This window comes from Vombatus ursinus, unplaced genomic scaffold (genome assembly GCF_900497805.2).
Source record: "Vombatus ursinus unplaced genomic scaffold, bare-nosed wombat genome assembly UNPS02014779.1, whole genome shotgun sequence".
In the NCBI taxonomy this organism is placed as follows: Eukaryota; Metazoa; Chordata; class Mammalia; order Diprotodontia; family Vombatidae; genus Vombatus; species Vombatus ursinus.
Window position 1 is genome coordinate 13,492,904 of NW_020954557.1, and position 21,845 is coordinate 13,514,748.

A 21,845-nucleotide genomic window follows, 5' to 3' on the forward strand; every position below is an offset into this window, starting at 1 on the left:
TGGTCATTTTCTGTGGCCTGATCATATGAATACTCTATAGGAAGAAATAATAACATGTATTTAAAAAAATAATTCTTGAGTAAAAAAAAAGAATGATGTGGCTTCATGAAAGCAAAAAGAAATCCAATATTATTTCTTTAACACCAATAATGTAATTACAGAACCAAACACATTCTATAATGGTCATCTAGTCACTCTGTATTCAGGCAAGATTATATCATTTCAAACAGATGGGCAGTCATCCTAGTTCATGCTTTTTAGGGAAGTCAGTTCAACCTCCTTTTTTCATAACCTGTTCCCATGCTTACAGCTCTGTCTAGAGGATTTTAAAAAATTGAACCTAATCCCTAATGGTGCCATTTAAACCCATTTCTTCATATTTTGTGTGTAGTGTAATAACTCTTCATTGTTCTTGAGGAATGTTCATTCTCTTTCTTAAGCTTTCGGTATATTGCCTGGGCTAAAATACCTGTCTTCCTTTTATCTGTCTTCACAATGTCTATTTAGCAACCTTTCAACTGTCATTTATAGTTCCTTGGAAAGTAAGATTTAAAACAAAATCAAAACCATTTGAAGGGGGAGTTGGCTATTGAAATAGCTGGACCACTTCTTTTATTTCTTATATTTTGGGCACAAGTTTCTCCAAATTACGATCCCATAGCTTTGAGGAGAGAGAAGTTATTTACACTGAGATGGAAAGAACTATAATTTCCCCTCATGGCAACTCCTTGTTACCAAAATACACTCTAAAATTTAGGATGACAGGAGCAGGCTGAAGTAATAAGCTTCTGAAAGGCCTAAAAAATGATGCATGAAAGGTTCTTCATCACTCTGAAGCATAAAAAGTCAATAATAAGGATTTTAATTTTAGAGGTACTTAGAAACACACTTGAAATATCAAGAATATTTTATGGGGGAATGGAGGTAGATATGTCATTCCTTATGGCTTTGGTGACTGGAGATTATATATGGGTATTCTTTGATAATGTCTTTACAAATAAAAACAAACTAAAGGATGCCTCACTGTCTATTTACAGGTGCCTGGAATTTCTACTTCAAAATGATGCAAACCCATCAATTCGGGATAAAGAAGGTTACAACACTGTACATTATGCTGCAGCCTATGGCCACAGGCAATGTCTGGAATTGGTAAGTATCTTTTTGCCACCTTGAAAATGCTGAAATTCTGATGATTGGCCAGAAAAAAAATGTCTATTTACTCAAGTGATCTCTGGAAAACTGTACTAAGATATAAGCCACCCAAAGTGGATGTCCTCCAATTCCTTCCCTTCCTGCAAGATTCTTTCTCAACCTATTCTTTCTCCCTAGTTTCCTCCATCCATTCCCCTCTCACTTTCCCCAGCTATTTGCTCAGTCAGTTCTCTTCTCTCTCTCTCGTATCTCTGCCATACATTAACCTATTTTCCTTTACCTACAAACATCTTCAAGTCTTTCCTGTCCTGAAGTATTCTTTCTCTAGACTCTGATAAAATCTTTCAGCTACTACTCTAGCTCTTGCCTTCTTACTGACAAACTTCTTTTTAAAATTCATTTATTTATTTATTTTAAAGGTTCATTTTTTAGATAAGTTCCAAATTCTCTCCCTCCCCCACCCATTGAGAAGGCGAGCAATGTGACATTAATTATATGTGTGAAGTCATGCAAAACACTTCCTTATTAGTCATGTTGCAAAAAAAAAAAAAAAAAAGCAAAGATAAAGAAAGCAAAGAAAAAAAGACTGCTTCAATCTGCCCTCCGAGTTCATTCGTTCTCTCTCTGGAGGTGAATACCATATTTTGTCATGAATCCTTTGAAATTGACTAAAACTTCTTGAAAGATTAGTCTATACTTGTTTCTTCTACTGCCTCACACAGCTTTTAATAAAACAGTGCTCTCAAAAAAGACATTAGTGACATCCTAACTACCAAATCTGGTGGCCTTTTCACCATCTTCCTCCCTGACCCCTTTTGCATTTGTCCCTATTGCCTGATCTCAATCTACCTCCATCTTAACTGCTTGTCTTCTTTCTTGGCTTCAGTACCACTGGACTCTCCTGTTTCCCTTCCTTCCTCTCTGACCTTCCATATGCAAAGATATTGTTTATTCTATTATCTCCTTCACTGGCTCTTCTTCCTCCTGCTCCTTAAATGTTGGCGTACCTCCATCTCTTCTGTCTCTGCTCTTTTATCATGAGTCCTTCCATTTTTATGGTTTCACCTATGCCCATCCACCCACCATGAAAATGCCTCTTAAATCAATGTCTCTAGCCCCAACTTCACTCCTCAACTCCAGAGTTGTTTCACATTTCCATTGTGGGACATATCACTTGAGCTATTGTGATAGTCTTTTTCTAAAAATAAATTTTTATTATTATCTTTTGTTTTCACACAGTCTATATTTCCCATCACATCCTTCGCTCCTTGTCCTAGTCTTGACTGGGCCTACTGCCATCCCTTCAAACCCAGTCCATTCTACTCACCGTTGCCAGATTAATTTTTACTAAAGAATACTTATAATAATGTGATATCCTCCCATCTCTACTGAAACTTTTAATGGTTTCTCCATTGCCTACCAAATAAAGTAAAAATTCCTTTGATTGGCATTCAAGACCCTCCACCATTTGGTCTAAATTTACCTTTCTAGCCTTATCTCACACTACTTCCTTTCACTCACTCAACTCTTGCCAAATAGTACTTCATTTCAATTCCTGATCAGTCTCTGAGTCTTCCCCTACCTCCATTCCTTTTCTTATGCCTTTTCCCGTGACTAGAATACCCTAATAGTTCTCATAATTCTTGCCTGTATGATTCTTACCACTTCTTTCACTGCCAGATTAAATACCATCTCCACCCTACTTCCACAGAGCCTGGTACTTACCTTTTACTGCACACTCACACTCTACCTTGTATTATAGTTATTTGTATATATGCCTTAGGTCGTTTATTCAATCACAAGCTCTGTGTGGCTATTAAGAATAAGGAAAAAGCAGTAGGCAGATTCTCTGATCCAAAGTTAGTAAGTGGATGCTTGGGTTCCTGTCATTCAAAAGTACCATGTGGATGTTTGTCCCTCTTCAATCTCATTCCTGCTAACAGCTGTATTTAGAAACATTCAGTATCCAAAAGTCATTGCCTTCTGCCTAAGAGATGCTATCAGTCAGTCAACAAGGATTAATTAGGCCCTTAATATGGGTCAAGGTCATGGCATCATTTCTGACTGGGTAATTTGAGATTCATCTTCTTGCTTTATTCAGGTTTGTTTTTCTTTCAGTAATAATTTTCAGAATCGTTAAACTTTATATAAAAGAAAATACTTGAATTTAATCAGCTTCAAGAGCTTTTGAGGACTTGGTCAAGATTTCAGCTACCTCCTTTTTTTTTTTTAAATATCAAAACTGAAACAACTAAGCAATCCGTAAGCCTTTTTTCTATTACCCTGGCCAATTAATAGGTTTTTTTTTTTCTGCAGCTTGAAGCTTGTCAGTTCAATTTAAATGGTACTTAATACCATTCTTACTAAAGCAACTTATAATGAGTACCAAAGGGCTATGGTGGGGAAAATGCCTAATTTAACAAACCTGTCCTCTTAAAGGCCATACTCTTTGGGGTAAGAAACATGATTGCTCACATTCCATTCATTAAGGTTTTTTTGTTCATTCTGATCATTCATGAAGAATCCCCAAGTCTTCTTTATGTACCATGTATGGATGTTAGTTCTGTGTGCACTAAATTTGGAAGTGATGCTACTGACCAATGTTTATTTCCTCATTTACTCCCACTGGAGCTCTGTGGAAAAGGGTAAGCTATCAGAGCCCTTTTGAAAAACCTCATCTATCCATTGTAATGACATTCATTTCTAGATGAAGACTGATCCTAGGAATACCAAATCACACTCCCTCAACAATCAGGACAGGTGTTGTTACTCCTGTTCCTTCTGTCCCCCCAAACTTGCATTATAAAGTTGGCTTATTATTTGGTACAACACCGTTAGCTGATGTGAGAGTCAGTGTAGAAGAAACACCCAACAGAATTTGTTGTTGATTTTAAGGAAAGCAGCCCATGCAACTATATTCCATAGTAAGTTAAAGTGTAAATTTATTTTCCAAAGTATACTCAAAAAAAGGAATGGCTTTTCTGTTTGAAAAACAGGTTTAACAAAATACTTCATCATTGTGTTTTTTGGGAGGAGGGGTGAGGCAATTGGGGTTAAGTGACTTGCCCAGGGTCACACAGCTGGTAAGTGTCAAATGTCTGAGGTCGAATTTGAACTCAGGTCCTCCTGACTCCAAGGCTGGAGCTCTATCCACTTCGCCACCTAGCTGCCCCCCCCCCTTTTTTTTGTTTGTTTGTTTTGTTTTGTTTTGTTTTTGTATTTTCAATAGGATAACCACATTGTTAAATACTACAACTTTAATAATGTGTGGTATTTAAGGACAAGTTGTTGTTTTTTTTTAAGTTGTTAGTCCAGACAATACCTTTGAATCCTAGAATCTGGTAATTCTTAAGAATAATTGGCCAATAATCCCTGCTTTAATATCTAAGTAGTACATTATTGCTTTCATTCTTAAGGGGGAGGCATTTATATGACATTTCTGTTTTCCAATGAAAAGGCTTTCTGTTAACACCAGAGTTTCACGAGGAATCCTGCCTGATAATGAAATTATCCCTCTGATTAGATCAACACTTGACAACCCTGTCTTGTATGTTAGAAAGAGATGGTTATTTAGGGCAATTATAAGGCCCAGAAAAAAATGAGTAGGGAGATCTTATGATCCTATTCTGCATTGCCAATTAAAAAGGACCTAGTTGTCTACAGAGGTGCCTGAACTGTGGGCATTTTGAAAAAAAAAATTGGTTTACTCGGCTACTTAGAACAAAGAATGGAGAGGTGTGGGGCAAAGTGAGGAGTTTTCATTTATTTTCTTTAGTTCAAAAGCAGCATTTATGGGGAGGGGAATGAAATACTCCCTAAACTCTTTTGTGAGTGTAATTCCCACTAAACAATGTGACTGACCGTGCAGGACATAAACATCTCTACCAACACCTAATTCTGGTCCCGTGTCTGTGTATTTATCAGGGCACCAGCTTGTTGATATGAGTATCGAAGAGCTCCTGTTCCCCAACTTTACCCTCTCTACCTCCCTACTCCTTCCAGGAGTTTCAAATCTAATTGTTGGAATTCCATAGAGTATAAAGGAGATATTTTGGGTAAGGGATAAGTCTCACCATATAGCTGTCCCTAGAAAAAAAAAAAAAAAGAGAGAGGAAAGGAGCTCACAGTAGGATACCTGTAAGAGTTTGCTTCATTGGGAACTGTACCAGAATCCAAAAAACTAGGTTTTTGGATTGGGACAACTGTGAAGTTTGTCTTTTGAATCTCCATATTTCTCCCACCATTTATATACCATGTACCATTTATGTATCTCTGCACCATGATACACAAGAACAATAATGCATATTATTAAATGTGTCAGATTGATTTTTTTGTAATTTGATTATGACATTGAACTATGTATGTGTAAACTTGGTCTTCATAGTTTGCTTATAGTAAAATCATGGTTGTCTGCTCAGTTTTAGTTATTTAGAGGAAATATTGTACTTGTATTCCCAGTATTTTTGCTACATTAAAAAAATAGATAGTTTTCACATTCAAGATCAAAAAACACTTGTGGGTGGATAGACTTAGCTAATGAGCACTTTGCACTGTGTAAATAAGATTAAATTTGAGAAGCAGGGTATCCTTGAAGAGAATAGATCTTATTCTCTCCCATCCCATCATCATCCCTTTTCAATGTCCGTTATACTTCAAGTATACTTTTACTTGTTATACTTTTGCTTTGGTAAGCAAACAGGAAGTATAGGAAATCTCTAATTGGACCCCTAATTGGAATTTGTATGTGATGGTGTGTGTGGGTGTGTGTGTGTGTGTGTTTACAGAGGAATAATACTTTTTTTCTTCATGACATTAATTAAATGAGAATGAATATAAAGGTACTTGTGCCATATTATTGAAATGGGACAAATAGAAGTGCCATAACAGTTGTACCAAAAGCACAGAGAAATCAAGAGTGTTTAAACATTGTTATCTTTGCAAACGGTTCTGTCTTAAACTGCCTTCCTCTATTTCTTTTTCCCTTCCCAACCCATTTTCATATTCCATCTTTTCTATCAGTAAAACAGGGGAAGTATACAAGTTATTCCCATATCCAGTGTGACTTTTTGAGATTCTCTGAATAACTACATGAAATGTTAAATGCTGTGTTTGTTTTAGAGTGGAAGTGTTGGAATCCTCCCTGGTGGTTCTGAATAAGAGCATATACCTATGTTCATTAAACTTAATTACATAGGCATCTTCTAGCAAATAAATGGAACAAATAGGATACCTAGGCTAGCTAGACAAGGTAACAACCAAGTCAGAGCTCAGGGACAACTGAAGGAGGAGATAGGGAGATGTTGGTGGTATATCACCATGTACAATATATGGCTACCTGCTGGTGAGAATCTCTGAAAGAGCTTTTCTTCATTGATAATATGGTTTTTAGGTCCTTAGCATTGCAGAAATATGGCCAAAAAAGACTTCCAAAATATCTCAATATGTTACTACTCAAGCCAGAATTGAATTGAAATCAGCATATCTGATCACTGTTTTCTGGAAAAAGGAGGAAATCATCTAGAGGGATTACTGGAGAAGATAGTGGGCACTCTAGGCTAGATGACCATTTGTGTGGGATGTTATCCTCATCTGTAAAAGGAGGGCATTGATTTTGACTTCTAAAGTGCCTTCTAATTCCATGTCTATAATCCTATCATTGATGGCCTGGTACAGTGTGAACTAAGTGTTTTCTGAAGTTCTTTTTTACTCTGAGAGCTACCATCATTCTAAAATTCCCAAAGGAATCTTCAGTCTCCAGGAGCCATTGTTTTATGCCTAGGAATTTTTAGAGTATGGATAACCTTCCAGCAATCTCCCAATGAGCAGTGTTTCTCAAAAATGTCAGTCTTCTTTCCCCTGCTATTCTATAGGGACTTTGAGGATGAGTGGGAGAGCTCATGGACATTCATATATTATTCATTATTATGCAGGAAGTTTAAGTCAGATATTTTGAACCAGAATTTTGAAGTCACTGTATATTTTTTTGATAGTTGAATGAATGCTAAAGCATTTATTAAGCACTTACTATGTGCCAAATACTGTACTAAGGGCTGGGGTTAGAAGACAAGCAAGAGAAAAAGTCTCTGCCCTCAATAAACTTCTATTTTAATGGGGAAAGACAATACATAAAAGAGAACTGGGAGGGTGGCAGTATGGTCTATAAATAGTCAGGAAGCACAATAAGGCAAAAGGTTCACTTATCAGAGCCCAGAGTCCTGGTAGTTCCAGAGGGAAGTGGTGAGGGAGCCTGGATGGAGTGGTACCGGCATGTTCTGGAAATGTCCAAGAAGAGCTTTGCTGGTGTTTTGTGGCAAAGGGTCCTCAATATAGGACTTGGTCGTAGAGCTATTTTTCAATAAGGTCTCTGTGTAAAGATCTGAGATAAGACAAAGACCAAGTCAACCCTATATACTTACCAGTGTGAATTTTGTAATTGACAAAGGTAAGAAGGACTGATTCATTAGCTTCTTGGAAAATACAGAGGCAAAATTTTAAGAAAAATAAATCATTATACCTTTATAATAATAAATATAAGTTGTTAAATGATGATCACATGTGGATAATTAAGTTGGATCCCATTGGGGCATTGTAAACCTTAAACCACCATATAAGTATGAATTATCATAATTACAAAAACTAAAACCATTGGCTTAGAGGTTGTTGACTTTACTTGCCTCAGAGATATTGAGCACTATCTCCCTTAATTCTGAGTACGTGATGTATAATGAGTCCTACTTCCCTCTTAGGAACATCTAATGGAATGAATTTCTTTGTGATAGTTTTTGGTTTTTTTATGGGTGGGGGTAGGAGAGGTACCAATGGTTAGGCTTAAGCTTGACCCATCTCGTTTTATTTTTTGCCCTTAACTCTCTTTAATGCCATCTGTATAATGATATTCCCTCCAATTCCCCCCTTATTTAAGAATATATAAAAATCTACATCCATAGATCTTACATATCATATTGTAAGAAAGACATTTTAGTGAATAGTATATATAGTTATGTATACTAGATAGATAGATAGATAGATAGATGATAGATAGATAGATAGATAGATGTTATATAGTAAAATTGCCTCCATTACTGTGACTTCTGCCAGATGAATAGTGGGCCCTGGGGTGGAAGGTTTGGGACATAGGAGAAAGTGATAAGGAGTATTATTACTGGTACAGAAGATTTTAAGCACTATTCACCAAAAAGTTTAGCATGAGAGATCAAGAAACTGGGAGTGGGAGATAGGGAGGATAAGGATATATTTTAAAGAAGACGTTCTGAAAGAAGTTACAGGAGACGGCATATGTCTGAAGCTTTGTTATGTATATGAAGGACAGATAAGTTATTCAGGTAAAAATTCTGTCTTTTTTAAGAGCTGCATTTAGTTACAAGAGATATCTTTTTATGTAAAATGAATGTTTCTTGGCAGAGTGCACTTCATAAGCTCAAAGTTCTATTACAGAAGAGAAGACCTGTGGAAACTCATTTGTATACCTAGACTATTGTAGACTCTTGAAGGGAGGAAATAAGGATAATCCAAAAGTCATTAATATATAATTTTAGAATATAAAATATATGGGTTTTTTTCTGTAGCCAAGTCAACTTTTACTTTTGCTTAGGCTGATGCTAAGTTCTCTCTACTCACATGGCTACCACCCTAGGGAACTTGTCTTGCCCAAGTACACATTAATAATGGAAGGAGGCAGTCAAGAGACCAGATGACAACCAGGAAGCCCTAGATTAAAATTCTAGATTATTAATGTCTATGGATAAACCACTGTTTATGTAGTCCACATATGAATAAAATAAAAGTTGGCTATCGTTCTGACTGAATGCTTAATTCTTTGACCCTTATTTTAACTAGCCCTGCTTTTAACAAGATCAATTTAACTCAGTGTATGCCATCACACTTGAACAACTACTAGTTTACACTAATGTGTAGAACACTGGATTTATAAGTACATTTGAACAAGTACTGGTTTACACTAATGTATGGCATACTAGATTTATGAGTGGAATTTTTTAAGGGTTACTATTGTATAAATAAGTGAAATGTCTCTTGCATCTTGAAAATCTTCCACAACTTTGAAAGAAATATGATTCTTTAGAGCCAGTTCAATACCTAGCAAAACTCCATCAAATATTTTACAGATGGAACTATTCAGGGGCTACAAATCCAGCTATTTATAAACTGTAATTCATTTTGAGGGGCTAACTGGTATAGTAGAAAGACCCCTGACCTTGTAATCAGGAGATACCTCTGTTCTAATCCTAAGACGTTTACACAGTGTGTAGCCATACATGGGCACCTCTCTCGCTTATCCTCTCAGAGCCTCTACAAAATGAAAATCACAATACTTGTCCTAAGCTCATAGTATTGTTGTCAGCAATGTGTTGTGTGAACCATAACAATATCTAAGTGTGAGCTACCCCTGTTTTCTCAATAGCAGTGAGCTACTTCATCATCTCTCCCAGTGAGAGTAACAAAAAATAATCATCCTAGATAGTTCTTTTTCACAGTAGTTTGCATTTTCACACTCTCCTAGTCTTTGGGATATTTTATTTTTACAGAACCTCATAGTGTTTATGACCTTAGATTCAAATTGGAACACCACTTGTAAGTGCCTACTGTGCTAAGTACTGGGATGGGGCGGGGGGTGGGGGGTGGGGAGGGGATTGAGAGTTTAAGAAAAACACAATCTCTGCCTTCTTGGAATTTAGAATGATCTTGAGCAGCTGTCTTTTAAACGAGGGCCATAGCTTCGTAAGAAGCAATGACTTGACCTCAAGAGCTGTATGATAAACCAGTCAGAGGTGAGAAAGATAGATTACATTTCATCCTTCCTACAATAGCCAGACATAGGGTTTGTCCCCTATACAATCACCCTATCATCATCATCATCATCATCACAACTTGCATTTATATGTCATTTTAAGGTTTTCAAAGAGTTCGAAAAATATCTCATTTTTTTTCTAACAACAACACTGTGAGGTAGATTATTCCCATTTTATAGACAAAGAAACCGTGGAAAACAGAGGTTAAGTGACCTTCTCAATTACATAGCTATTAAATGTCCAAGACCATATCTGGAGTCTGATTTTCCTGACTCCAAGTCCAGCATTCTATCCACTGTTCCACTCTCTCTGCCTCTTTTCCCACAACACTTTGATGGCCAGCCATTATCTTTCTTCTTCCTACCAGACACTTTTGATCTTCTGTAGCATGATGTAGAGCCACATGTCTACACTCCTTCAGGTTACTGAACTTTTTAGATCACCTGCCCCAAGATTTCACCAAGGATCCTGTGCAGCATTCTGGAATGTCATCTATAAATAGGATCATGTATTGTTTTGTATTTATATTATTTGTTTATATGTCATATTACCCTACTAGTATAAGCTCCACAAAGGCAAAGATTGTCTTATCTAAACTATCTTCTTCCCCAGAACTTGGTGTACTGTGTGTTCTTGCATAATCAGTACTTGGTTAGTTTTTTAAATTTACTTGAAGGAGCAGAGACTTCAAAATGGCAACTAGAGTTAAGGAACAAAGGAACGGGGGCCACCAGGCCTAAGTCACTAGTCTCTTGCATAAAGAACAAAAAGAAAGACTCCTAACTTTTACTTCCCATCAATTATCACTAGATTAATTTTGATTCTATCTAGTAAACCATCTTAAAACATCTCCTTACTTTTACGAAAGTAGTTCTAAGGACAAAAAGTCTTTCCAAGAGTCTAAGGTAGTACAAGAACACTACTTACTATGACTGTCGCCAGATATGATACATCCAGAGGGAAGAAGGAGAAATAATCATAGTAGTTCCTGAGAAAGGCATCCTGATAAATAAGAAGGGTTCATTTACTGTTAAAAAAAAATTCCACAGCTGTAGGTGTGGATATAATCACTGGACTAAATACCAGGAGTCATTTAGCTATTGAAGAAGCTATTTTCTTCATATTTAACCCTGAGGTATTTGGTGGCTGGAGAGGAAATAATATATTTTGGGATGAAAGCTTTGCAGCATTTTTCCTACAAGAAAAATGTATCATTTTTTCCAAAGTTGATGCAACAGAGTGATATATTTATACCACTGAACGAAAAGGAAACATGTTTTAAATCCTCCTTAAGCCTCCAATGACTCGCAGTGCCATGTTTTTGAACAAGCTGTGACATAACTTCCCCTGTTCAGGAGAATGAAGGGACAAATCTGTCTCATTCATAGGTAATCACATCGATCAGAAGTGGCCTAGCTCCCACCTTTCATAACTTAAAAGCCAACTGGTACCCACGGCAGTGAATGAAACACTGTCACAAAGTTTTGACTGTGCTCTGAAACCATACTTTGGTCTTCTGGCATTTGCTGACATTCCTTTTCATCAGAATCCTTGAATTTGTCTCTTCTCTCCACTCCTCCCCTTCACCCTTTTTGTTCATTCAACTTTCTACCTATTTGCCACAATTTATGGACTTGGGGGAATTATCTTGTTGATTAATTTTCAAAACTACTGTCTCTTGTGATTTGTGGTTTTCAAGACAGACAGGGGAGTCATTCACTACTGGCTCTTCATTAGCTCTTTTTTTAGAAAGTATGACATTTCACAACTCTTATTATATGAACCTTCTCTGTAGTCAACTTCTATTGTATCGAACTAGTTTCATTCTTACCATAATAGAATTATCTTCATCCATTGAACCCAGCCTCTTGTCCTGCCCTTGAATGGGTGCTACTTCTCCTATTCTTGATATAGAGTACAACACATTTGATATTTTGCAAGAAATACAGGACCATACCTTTGACCCACTTTGGCTCCACTCAGGCCTAGTTTTACCCCTATCCTTGAGGATACTTGGTTGCCAGCCAGTTGGATAAAACCAAATCAAAATAATCCATACAAAAAATTTCTAGCATAACTTATATTCCATTTTTATATTTTCTGAAATACATGTGCATTTAAGTTTAAAAAAAACTGTAAAGAAAATAATCAAATAGTATTTATTTAGCTCCTCTAATGGTTCCAAAAATATGCAAGGGGCATGGTATACCAATGATAGGGCTTTATAATTGCTTCAAGGTGTTTCTTCTGGAGTAGCTGTGTGTTGGCAGGATCCTTGCAATTAAAGGTCTGGTACTCAGTTTTTTAGCTCCCATTGAGGGGGAGGGGAAGGAATGCACACAAACCAAATTCATAAAAGACCAATTGAGAAATCAAAATTATTATACTCTTTTATGGTGAAAAAATATAACTGATCTACCAGGTTTGGCTGGTCAACTGATTATTGCTTTATATTCCCAGTAGAACATGTTTGGGAAACCAAATTAAAATAAAAACTATGAAGTCAGAGTAAGAATAAATGATCTCAAGGAATATTGCCATCGAGCTCTGATTATCTGGTGTACCTTTAGAAACATCAAAAACCCTCAGAATTATAAAGAAACTTGAGATCTTTCCCTAGTCCTTAAATTTCTAGATGCCAGCAAGTCTACCTTCTATCTGAGGCTTACTTACATTCTATAAATATCTCCTCCAAATGGTCATTCAGTGTCTACTTGAGCATCTCCAACAATTGGAAACTCACTAACTTCTGGATAGTTCTAGTTGTTAGGTAGTTCTTCCTTATATTGAACCCCAATCTACCTCCATGTAAATTCTTCTTGTTAGACTTGGTGTTGCCCAATCTGTTTCCTGGGACCAAGGAAAATAAGTATAATCCCTTTTATATTTGACAAGGTTAGTGAGCTTGGCCTTGGTTCCTGGCAAGAGTCTAGAATTTCTTATTAAAGGCATACTAAAAGGAAAGAATGCATCATTACAAGGAGCCAGCATGGCTCTACCAAAAACAGGTCAAGTAATCCTTGTAGGTAGAATTTTTCAGAATCACACAAAAATAATATAAAATTATTAGGGATTTTCTTAAAAGCGATAAATTTTCATTGATTTGGGCTTTTACCATACTCTTTTTGGTCAAGATTATTAGGTTGGGATAAATAAAATTTACCCAAGTATTTCACAAAGCCTCTTGGGGTATTCTTGTGGAAATGATGGAGAGATGTAGTTTAGACAAGAGTATTGCAAGAAAAATTTAAAACTTATTGGACTAAAAGAGTACTCAATGGTTAAATGCAGTAGTGTGCTGTTAATGTTGAACAACCAGCCCTCTGAAGGAAAAAGTTTGCACAACACACAAATTTAATCTGCATTATTAACACTTTCTCCAGTCAACAAAACAATACATCAGGTCCTGATTTGTAGCATTTGCCAATTTCTGGTGTAATTGCTCACAATGAAAATGTAACAATTAGCTCTTGCCAGCCTGTCCAAGTTGGCTTTAGCACACCTTTTATGATGTAAGTTTGGAAGGAGCTTGTTTGTGCCCATTATGCTTAGTTCCATGCTCTTTAACATAATATCATAGAATCTTGTTTTGTCAATGCCTTTTCTTAATCAAGTCCTTGAACCTGTGCTTCTGAAATTTATAGATTACAAAAAGATAGGAGAAATAGATAACATGTTGGTTTACCTAGTCAAGATCCAAAAGCCTTCTTGACAATTTAGAATGTTATGACATATCTAATGAGAAGAAATTTTAAAAAGGTAAATGTAAATTCTTACATTTGGTTAAAAAAAGCAACTTCACAAGTATAAGAAAGCAATTCACTTGAAAAGGTTCTCAGGATTTTAGTGAGCTGCAAGCTCAATATGTGTCAAAGTGCTGGGGCCCCCCAGAAGTTAATTAAATGTCAGGTTACATTAAGTGAGGCAGTGTCCAAGGGTTGATAATTTCACTGTACTCTGCCTTGGTAAGAACACGTCTGTAGTACTGAGTTCAGCTATCTTAGAAAGGACATTGATAAGCTGGGTAACACCCAGAGGAGAACGAGGATAGTGAAAGACTTTGAGATCATGCCGTGTGAAGACTAGCTGAAGGACAGGGAATGGGGGAGCTTGAAGGAGAGCATACAAATGGCAGAGGGAGTGGCATTCATGAGAGCTCTCTTGAAGTATATGAGAGTGCCTCATGTGCGTGAAAGATTATATTTGTTCTGTGTGGTCCCAGAAGTTCAGAATTAGGAACAATGGGTTGAAAATACAAAAAGACAAATTTAGGCTTAATGTGAGTATATTCTAACAATTATGCTATCCCAAAAGTGCTTTGTTGGGAGAGGCCGTGAAGGAGCGGTAGAAGATTCCTCATAACTGGAGGTCTTCAGGCAAAACTTGGATGGCCAGTTGTCATGTAATGTTATGGAGAGGAACTTTGTTCAAGTATAGTATGGACAAGATGGCCCCTGAGATTATGACATTCTTTAAATTCATTCTGGCTATATGATCACTACACAAATCTCTATCATAAGACCAAAGGAGCATAGATTTAGAGTCAGAAGGGACCTTAGAGATCTGGTTCTAGAAAGTAAGGCCAAGCAAGGTAAAGTGACTTGCCCAGGATCACACAATTAGTACTGTCTAGGGCAGAATTCAAACCCTAGTATCCTTCGCACCAAGTTTATCATTCTATCCACTACAGACCTTTCATTTAACAATTTGTCTTGGAATTTTGACAGGTGACAACTCTTTTTAAATTAAGCTGCCATGGATTTTAGAATACTTAACATCAGCCAGTTTAACTGATGGCAATGTCCCCTGCACATTATCAGAGAAATGTTTAGACATTCTGGTTCTCCAACTCTCTTTTTTCTTGAATCCGTGTTATTATGCCTTCCTGGCTTTATAATGTCATGATACAGTAGCATAGCATTGCTAGGATTACAGCTTATTTTACCTGAGCTACAATTTAAGGTGGCTGCCCTCTGATGATGATATAGAGATGTACCTAAAACTGATAAGCAAATTATCTCCCAGTCACAAAATGTGTGTTGAGCCTTGTTAGCTTAGAGTGATCTGACCAGATTTCTGGGTCCATCTCACAACTTGTGATGACAGCCCCCTTTCTTCTTACTACACACAATAACTTATATGCATACTAATTTGTATTTATATAGCACTTCATATTTTTCAATGTGCTGTCACATACATGATGTCTTCTGAGCCTCCCAACCAACCTGTAGTTAGGGAGAAAATGTTATTTTTCTTCTTTTAAGAAATGAGACAACTAAAGTCGAGTATGCTAAATGACTTGCTCAGGGACCACACAGTTTGTTGAAGATAGAATAGGGACTTAAGTCATGGGTCCTGACTTCTAGCCCTGTGTTCTGTCTTTCTTTCTTTATACAGAGTGTTAGGGACCTTGGGCAAATGACTTTTTACTTCCCTAGAGATCAGTTTCCTCATTTGTAAAATGAAACATTTGGACTAGATCAGTGGTTCTCATTGGCAGTGATAATCTAAGGGATTCGGTGCTAAAAATTCTTCAATGGTACCTTAAGCAGTAAATAATTTTCACTTTATTCTTGTTTTAAATAAAAATTCAGAAATCAGCTGGATGTGGACCTTGATTTATGACTACGTTTGTCTGGTGTTCAGCCAAATATTACAAACCTTTGTTCAAATTTTAGAAGTCCAACATCGAAATCAAATTTACATATGATTAGGTTAAATATCGTCCAACTTATAATTTCATTAAATATCATTTATATTCAGCAAAGTTTGTAAAAATAAAGAAATTTAATATGAAGTCTTATGAACAGTAGTAAGCATAAGGACTGATTATTTCTTTAAATTAATGTCCCACACAAAATAATCATAATTATTTTATAATTGAGAGTTTTATGATATCATATTTAAAGTTTTCATAATTATAGGTAGAATACTCTTTTATATTTTATAGTTGTAGTTAGATACAGTACATTTTAATTTGGAACTTTTGGGGGCAGAAGTTAACATTGTAGTTATTGTAAGCACTCCTTTGAAAGAGATTAGGGAGTTCTGTAGGGAGGATGAGGAATGTAAATTGTTGGTTAGTTTCCAGAACCACCCATATATTGTGATTTTTTTTCAAGGTAGGCAGAAAGGGAAGGCACCAGAATTGGCTCTTTCTTAGCTGGGTTGTGGGAATGATTGAGAAAGTATGACATGTTTTGTAACCCTGTTATGTAGACTTTCCCTTTGACTCCCATTTCCTATGCTAGATTTTCATTTTGAAGGTGAGATGATTTCAAAGAGGAGTCCAAATCATTTCCAACATTTATTCAAGAAATATTGACTTAATATCTAGAGAGAAATAAGTGGTGTAGGAGATAGAGTGCTGGACTTGGATTCAAGAAGACTTGAGTTCTAATCCTGCCTCAGACACTCACTGGCTATGTGACCTTGGGCAAGTCACTTAACCTCTCTCAGGCCCATTTACCTCATATTTAATAGTGTGATAATAATATGAACCACCTCAAAGTTGTGTGAATCAAATGAGATAGTATTTGTAATGAGACTGATATGTAAAGTGCCATTCAAACTTTGAAGTGCTATACAAATGCTATTATTATTTTTAGAAAGTAAATACATATTACTTAAACCCATTGAGTCTGTAAAACTGTGGATATTAAATATCTATGGAATTATTAATTCCCTCAAGAATTTTACAAACATCTATTAAACTGCTCCTATGTGCAATACACTGAGCTAGGCACTGAGGGAGATGGACATACTTCTTACCCTCTAGAGCATAAGTCTTTTAGGAGGTGATCAAACAAATATGCAGCTAAATACGGCATAAATTAGAATATGACTAGTACTTGGACAGAATATGATGGGTACCTTCTGTCCTCATGCCTCCACCCCTTCTGTTTCCTTCTGTCTGTTATCTTTCCCCTTTAGATTGTGAGCTTCTTGAGGGCCCAAACTGCCTTTGCTTTTCTTATTTGTATCTCCATTGCTTAGCAAAGTTCCCAGCACATTTTTGTTATGTTTTGTTCAGTCATTTCAGTTATCCATTTGTGACCCCATTTAGGATTTCCTTGGCAAAGATTCTGAAGTGGTTTGCCATTTTCTTCTCCAGCTCATTTTACAGATGAGAAAACTGAGACAAACAAGGTTAAGTGATTTGCTCACAGTCACACAATTAATAAGTGTCAGGCCCTGTGCTCTGTTCCCTGTGCTATCTAGCTGCTCTCCCTGTGCCATCTAGCTGTTCTCCCGGTGCCCACACCTCACTACCCCCCATGTAGTTATATGGTAAATGTTTATCTAGCTGAATTGAGTATAGAGAACATCTCTGAGCCTAAGTTTCTTCAACTGTAAAATAAGAGAACTAAACAAAGTGACCTCTAAGGAAACTTCCAGCGATAGGTCTATGATCCTTCCATCACATTCTAAACATTCCGCTAATAATGTAGTTTTGATATATTTGTAAATTTTTCTCTGAGAATTATGTTCTAGTGAAGTTACAGTGTTACATAGGTTTGAAATTTTACGTATTTTGAAACTGTATTTTAACATTTCCAAGTATTAGTTTTTGTGATATGCTAAGCCTCAACTTATTAAATGTTAAGTTAACTTTGGGTTTGTGGGCATTATTCTGGGTCTGGATCATAGCATAGTTGCAAAACTCAAGTGTTAAGGTTTCATGTTCCTAGGATACATATTTCTTTGTATTCAGGTAACCCAAGTATGGATAGAGTGCTGGGCCTGGAGTCAGAAAGACTCCTCTTCCTGAGTTCAAATCTGGCCTCAGATACTTTACTAACTGTGTGATCCTGGGCAAGTCACTTAGCCCTATTTGCCTCAGTTTCCTCATCTGTAAAATGAGCTGGAGAAGGAAATGGCAAACCACTCTAATATCTTTACTAAGAAAACCCCAAATGGAGTCAGGAAGAGTAGTACACAACTGAAATGACTGAACAAGAACAACCCAAGTATATCCTAGGCCAGAGTGCTCACAAAGATGTATCTTATGATAGATACTTTTCTATTCGTGTCATCAAGTGCAGGAGGTGATGTTTTTTTCCAAGCCTAGCTATGCTAGTAATTATTAAAATATGTGTGGGACTAGAAGAATGCTAAGCAGTAGACCTATAAATGGTCAGGGCAATATTATTCCGGAACACTAATCAGGAAAGTGCCACATAAAACTTAGCGTCCCTACCCAGAGCATTAACAATCTAGAATGTAATTTGATCCCTAAGGAAAGGTGCGCTTCGACAAGTAAAAAGAGAAGGAAAACATCCAGATGACTTTGTTATTAGAAGGTGTGAACCTCAAACCCCATGAACCCCACAAACACTAATTTGAAACAGCCTGCTCTAAGAAAGAGACAAACGGAATTGTGTCCATGGTTTAATTTCTCTCAAGCTGGCTTGACGTGCATTGCATAAGAGTTCAGTCCAAAACTGGGCCCCCTAATGGGGCCAGTTTAGAACTGGCTTGGTTTGGAATTTGGGGATACAGTGTTATATACCCTTTCAACAGGGGCTCATATTAACCTGCCATCATTCCAGACCACTCTCAGTCTTGGGAATCTGTCTCCACCCAAACCTGAGTAGGATAAAATCAATTCAGGCCTGGGTTGGAGTTTGACCAAGATAAGAAGATTCCATGCAATCTCGTTATCAGAGATGTCCTTCTGAACAACTTTGGACAAGAACTTTGTCCAACAACTTTGGATAAGAAGACTGGCAGGGTGGAACTCTTGAGCCTCCAAAACACAAATCACCAAGAGAAATAATTTTTCACAAAGGGTTATTGAATAATTCCAAATGACTATAATAGCATAATCAAATGGGCTTATAAAAATAGTATTTTCTTGCATGACTTCAGTGACTAAAATGGGAAGGCAAAAGTATAATATTGATTTGCACTATTGATTTTTATTAGGGATCCAACTGCCATGGAATGGTATTTTCCCTATCTTCCTAAAAAGGAAAATCCTACGGAAATTCTTTGACTTGAGTGCTGGGATTAAGAATTTTTACTCCCTAGTAAAATTTTTAAACCAGAGGTCCAACAGTGAACTGTTCTCCTTTACTGAAACAACCTCTCTGTTTATGAAGTATTGTACATCACATTTTTTTTTCCTGTTTGTGGCAATGTATGTGGTAACATTTTAGAGATGAAGACGTCAAATGGGAATTGGTGTAATTTTGTATTAAGCATTGTGCAACTGAGTATGAGCAAATTAAGGTGGGGAAAGCACGCTCTTTTGATCTCTAAGATGGATATGGTAATTAATGAAAATACAGTATAGTGTATGAAAGTTGTCTTTTTAAAAAATACAGAAGCAAAATGTTCCATTATTCATATTGAAAACATGTGGTTAAATGAGGGGAAACGTCACAAGTAATTTTAACTTTCATAAGTCATCTCAGAGAAAGTATTTGCACCCTTGGTATATGAAGGAAAGGTTCGTTATTGACTGAGTAAGGCATGTGTTCTGAGCATAGGTCCTTATCCTTTTGGTTTTGGGTCAGATGGGACCCATTCTCAGCAGAAACTGAAAGGGGAGGTACAGGGCCTTCAGAGATAGTGCTCAGCTAATCTATCAGACACAGAATCTGGAAATGGGATTCCAGAGTTGGATGCAAGTACAATGTCAGATTTTTGTGGAGCTGCGCCCACTTCAAGGTTTCACAGAAAAGGCTACTTGTGTCAATGCCTTTTTTTGCTTGCTTTTGCATAATCCATATCTAATTCTGTGTCTGGTGATGAGGTGAGAGAATCACTGCCAGAAGTCAGTGTAATCCATTTATCTCCTCTGAGTTTGTCTTCATTTCATCATCCTGTCATTTGTGTGAATGTGAGAGAGAAGTGCCAAATGAAATGGATTGGATTTAGTGAGGGTTGTAGAGTAATTGATAGGTTATTAATGAAAAAGGAAGATCCTTTGACTTGGTTTGATAAAGAGGTACCTTATTTTTTAAATAAGGGAAGGAGAGTATTGTTTTTCTGTATGGCTTTTTTCCCTTCTAGTGACATTTTGTATTGCCTGCCAAGTGGGAAGGGCTGCAAAATAGTAAGTGACATAATACATTAGAGCAAAAAGGAATGAAGTGGTTCCTACAGCTAAACCACATTCCTGAATTCCGTCACCATCTGTGACCAGCCATTCATAAAAGATTAAATGTAAGGCAGACACATAGCTGAATAAATGTGTGTCAGTCTCTCCCATCTGCCTTCATTTCACTTGAAATAATAACAGCTTTCCATACATGCTTATTTAAATTTGTACTGATTCTTTTAATATTCATTAGCCAGAAGTAGTCATTGCAGTCATTAGGTAGGTACAGTTTCAGAATCCCACCAAGATTAGCATCATTGAATTATTATGAATTTTCTTAAAAGCTGCATTTTTCATTGAACTTGCCTATTATCATAAAATATTAATTGATGCTCAGGCTGTGAAATTTAAACTGTAATTTCATATTAAAATGGTGTCCAAAAGGCCATTTAAATACTTGGGATGGGCAAGGTCTGCTTCTTGTAGATTGAGAACAAGTTAAAAAAAAAGCTTTATTGCAAGCAGTGAAATTTTTCATTGGTTTATGAAAATTAATGATTCTTTTTATTCACATCTATTATCTTCTTTGTTCTCTTTCTCTGCTTCTTTCTCTCCTCACTCCCCCTACCACTACCACCAAAAAAAAAAAAAATCTGCTTTAGGCAAATAAATTCCACCTTCAGCTGAGGCAGAAAGTGAATTAGTGTGACAATAATATGATTGAGGGTGGCCAGGGAACATCATTTGGCTGAAAAATCACATTTGATGGAAAAAGGCAAATTTAGAGCCATCTTTTTCACTTAAAGGAGGCAGGCAGTCCATAGTTCTGTGGAAGCATAGATGAAATTTATTCTCTCCAGGAAAGCAAAAAAAAAAATGATACACTTAACATAGCCTAGTTAACACAGTAGATCTGATTTAGCCTAATACCTAGGACCTAGAAATACTTCTTTCACCCAAATCCCCCCCCCCCCCATGCTGCACCTTAAACCTATTTATTCCTCTTCAGTTGTCAGTAGAGATTGAAAACCATCCTTTGCATAAATAACATTTTGTGGACTCAGGGGCATTGATACTAGGATACCAAACCCAAGGTAACTCACATGGTATCTTCCCTTCCATCAGCCCTAATATTTTTATGGAGGTAAAATCTGGTTAAAATGAACATCTAGGGCAAAGGAGCAATAGTAGCAGGAAGAAGTTTTGCAGGGGAAAAGCATCAACCAACCAAAGGGGAGATGTCACAAAAAATGTCATATGCCTAAGGGGCATGTGTAGAAGACAGAAGGGGAGGTGTTAGTTGTTGCTGGGGCCACAGCTCTTCCAGAGGAGGAGCTGGATGAAGTTTCTATACTGACTATATATAGGGCATCATAAGATTTAGAGATTTCCCCAGTCCAACTCCTCATTTTTATAGATGAGAAAACTGAGGCTCCTAAAAAGGGAAATGTCTTGCTCAAGGTAACATATCTAGTAAATGACACACACACCCCTTGGCTGCCTCTTAAAGACTGTATTATCTTTTGTAGTACCTACTGGGGCTGAACCTTCCTTCTTCCTGTTTTTTAAAAAAAATTTCATTTATTTTATTTTTAATTTATGAAATAAAACAAGCACTTCCATAATATAGTTGAATAAAAAAAAGATAATTGCACGTGAAACTCAAATCTATTATGTACAACTTGCTGTTACTTTTAAATATATGATAAAGTTATTATGTAACTTTCTCCTTTTTTTCTCACCCCCCTCCCATGGTACTATTAGACACAATGTGTGTGTGTGTGTGTGTGTGTGTGTGTGTGTGTGTGTGTGTGTGT

At 36.7% G+C, this 21,845-nt stretch overlaps 1 protein-coding gene across 4 annotated transcripts in view; it reads left to right on the forward strand.

Moving 5' to 3' along the window:
• ANKRD44 (ankyrin repeat domain 44) overlaps nt 1–21,845 on the forward strand; it is a 373,934-nt gene that overhangs the window by 266,947 nt on the left and 85,142 nt on the right. For all 4 annotated transcript variants that reach the window (XM_027865874.1, XM_027865875.1, XM_027865872.1 and 1 more), the window contains exon 16: nt 1,038–1,149. In XM_027865874.1, coding sequence (XP_027721675.1) covers nt 1,038–1,149 — 112 coding nt within the window. The remainder of the gene's footprint in view (nt 1–1,037; nt 1,150–21,845) is intronic.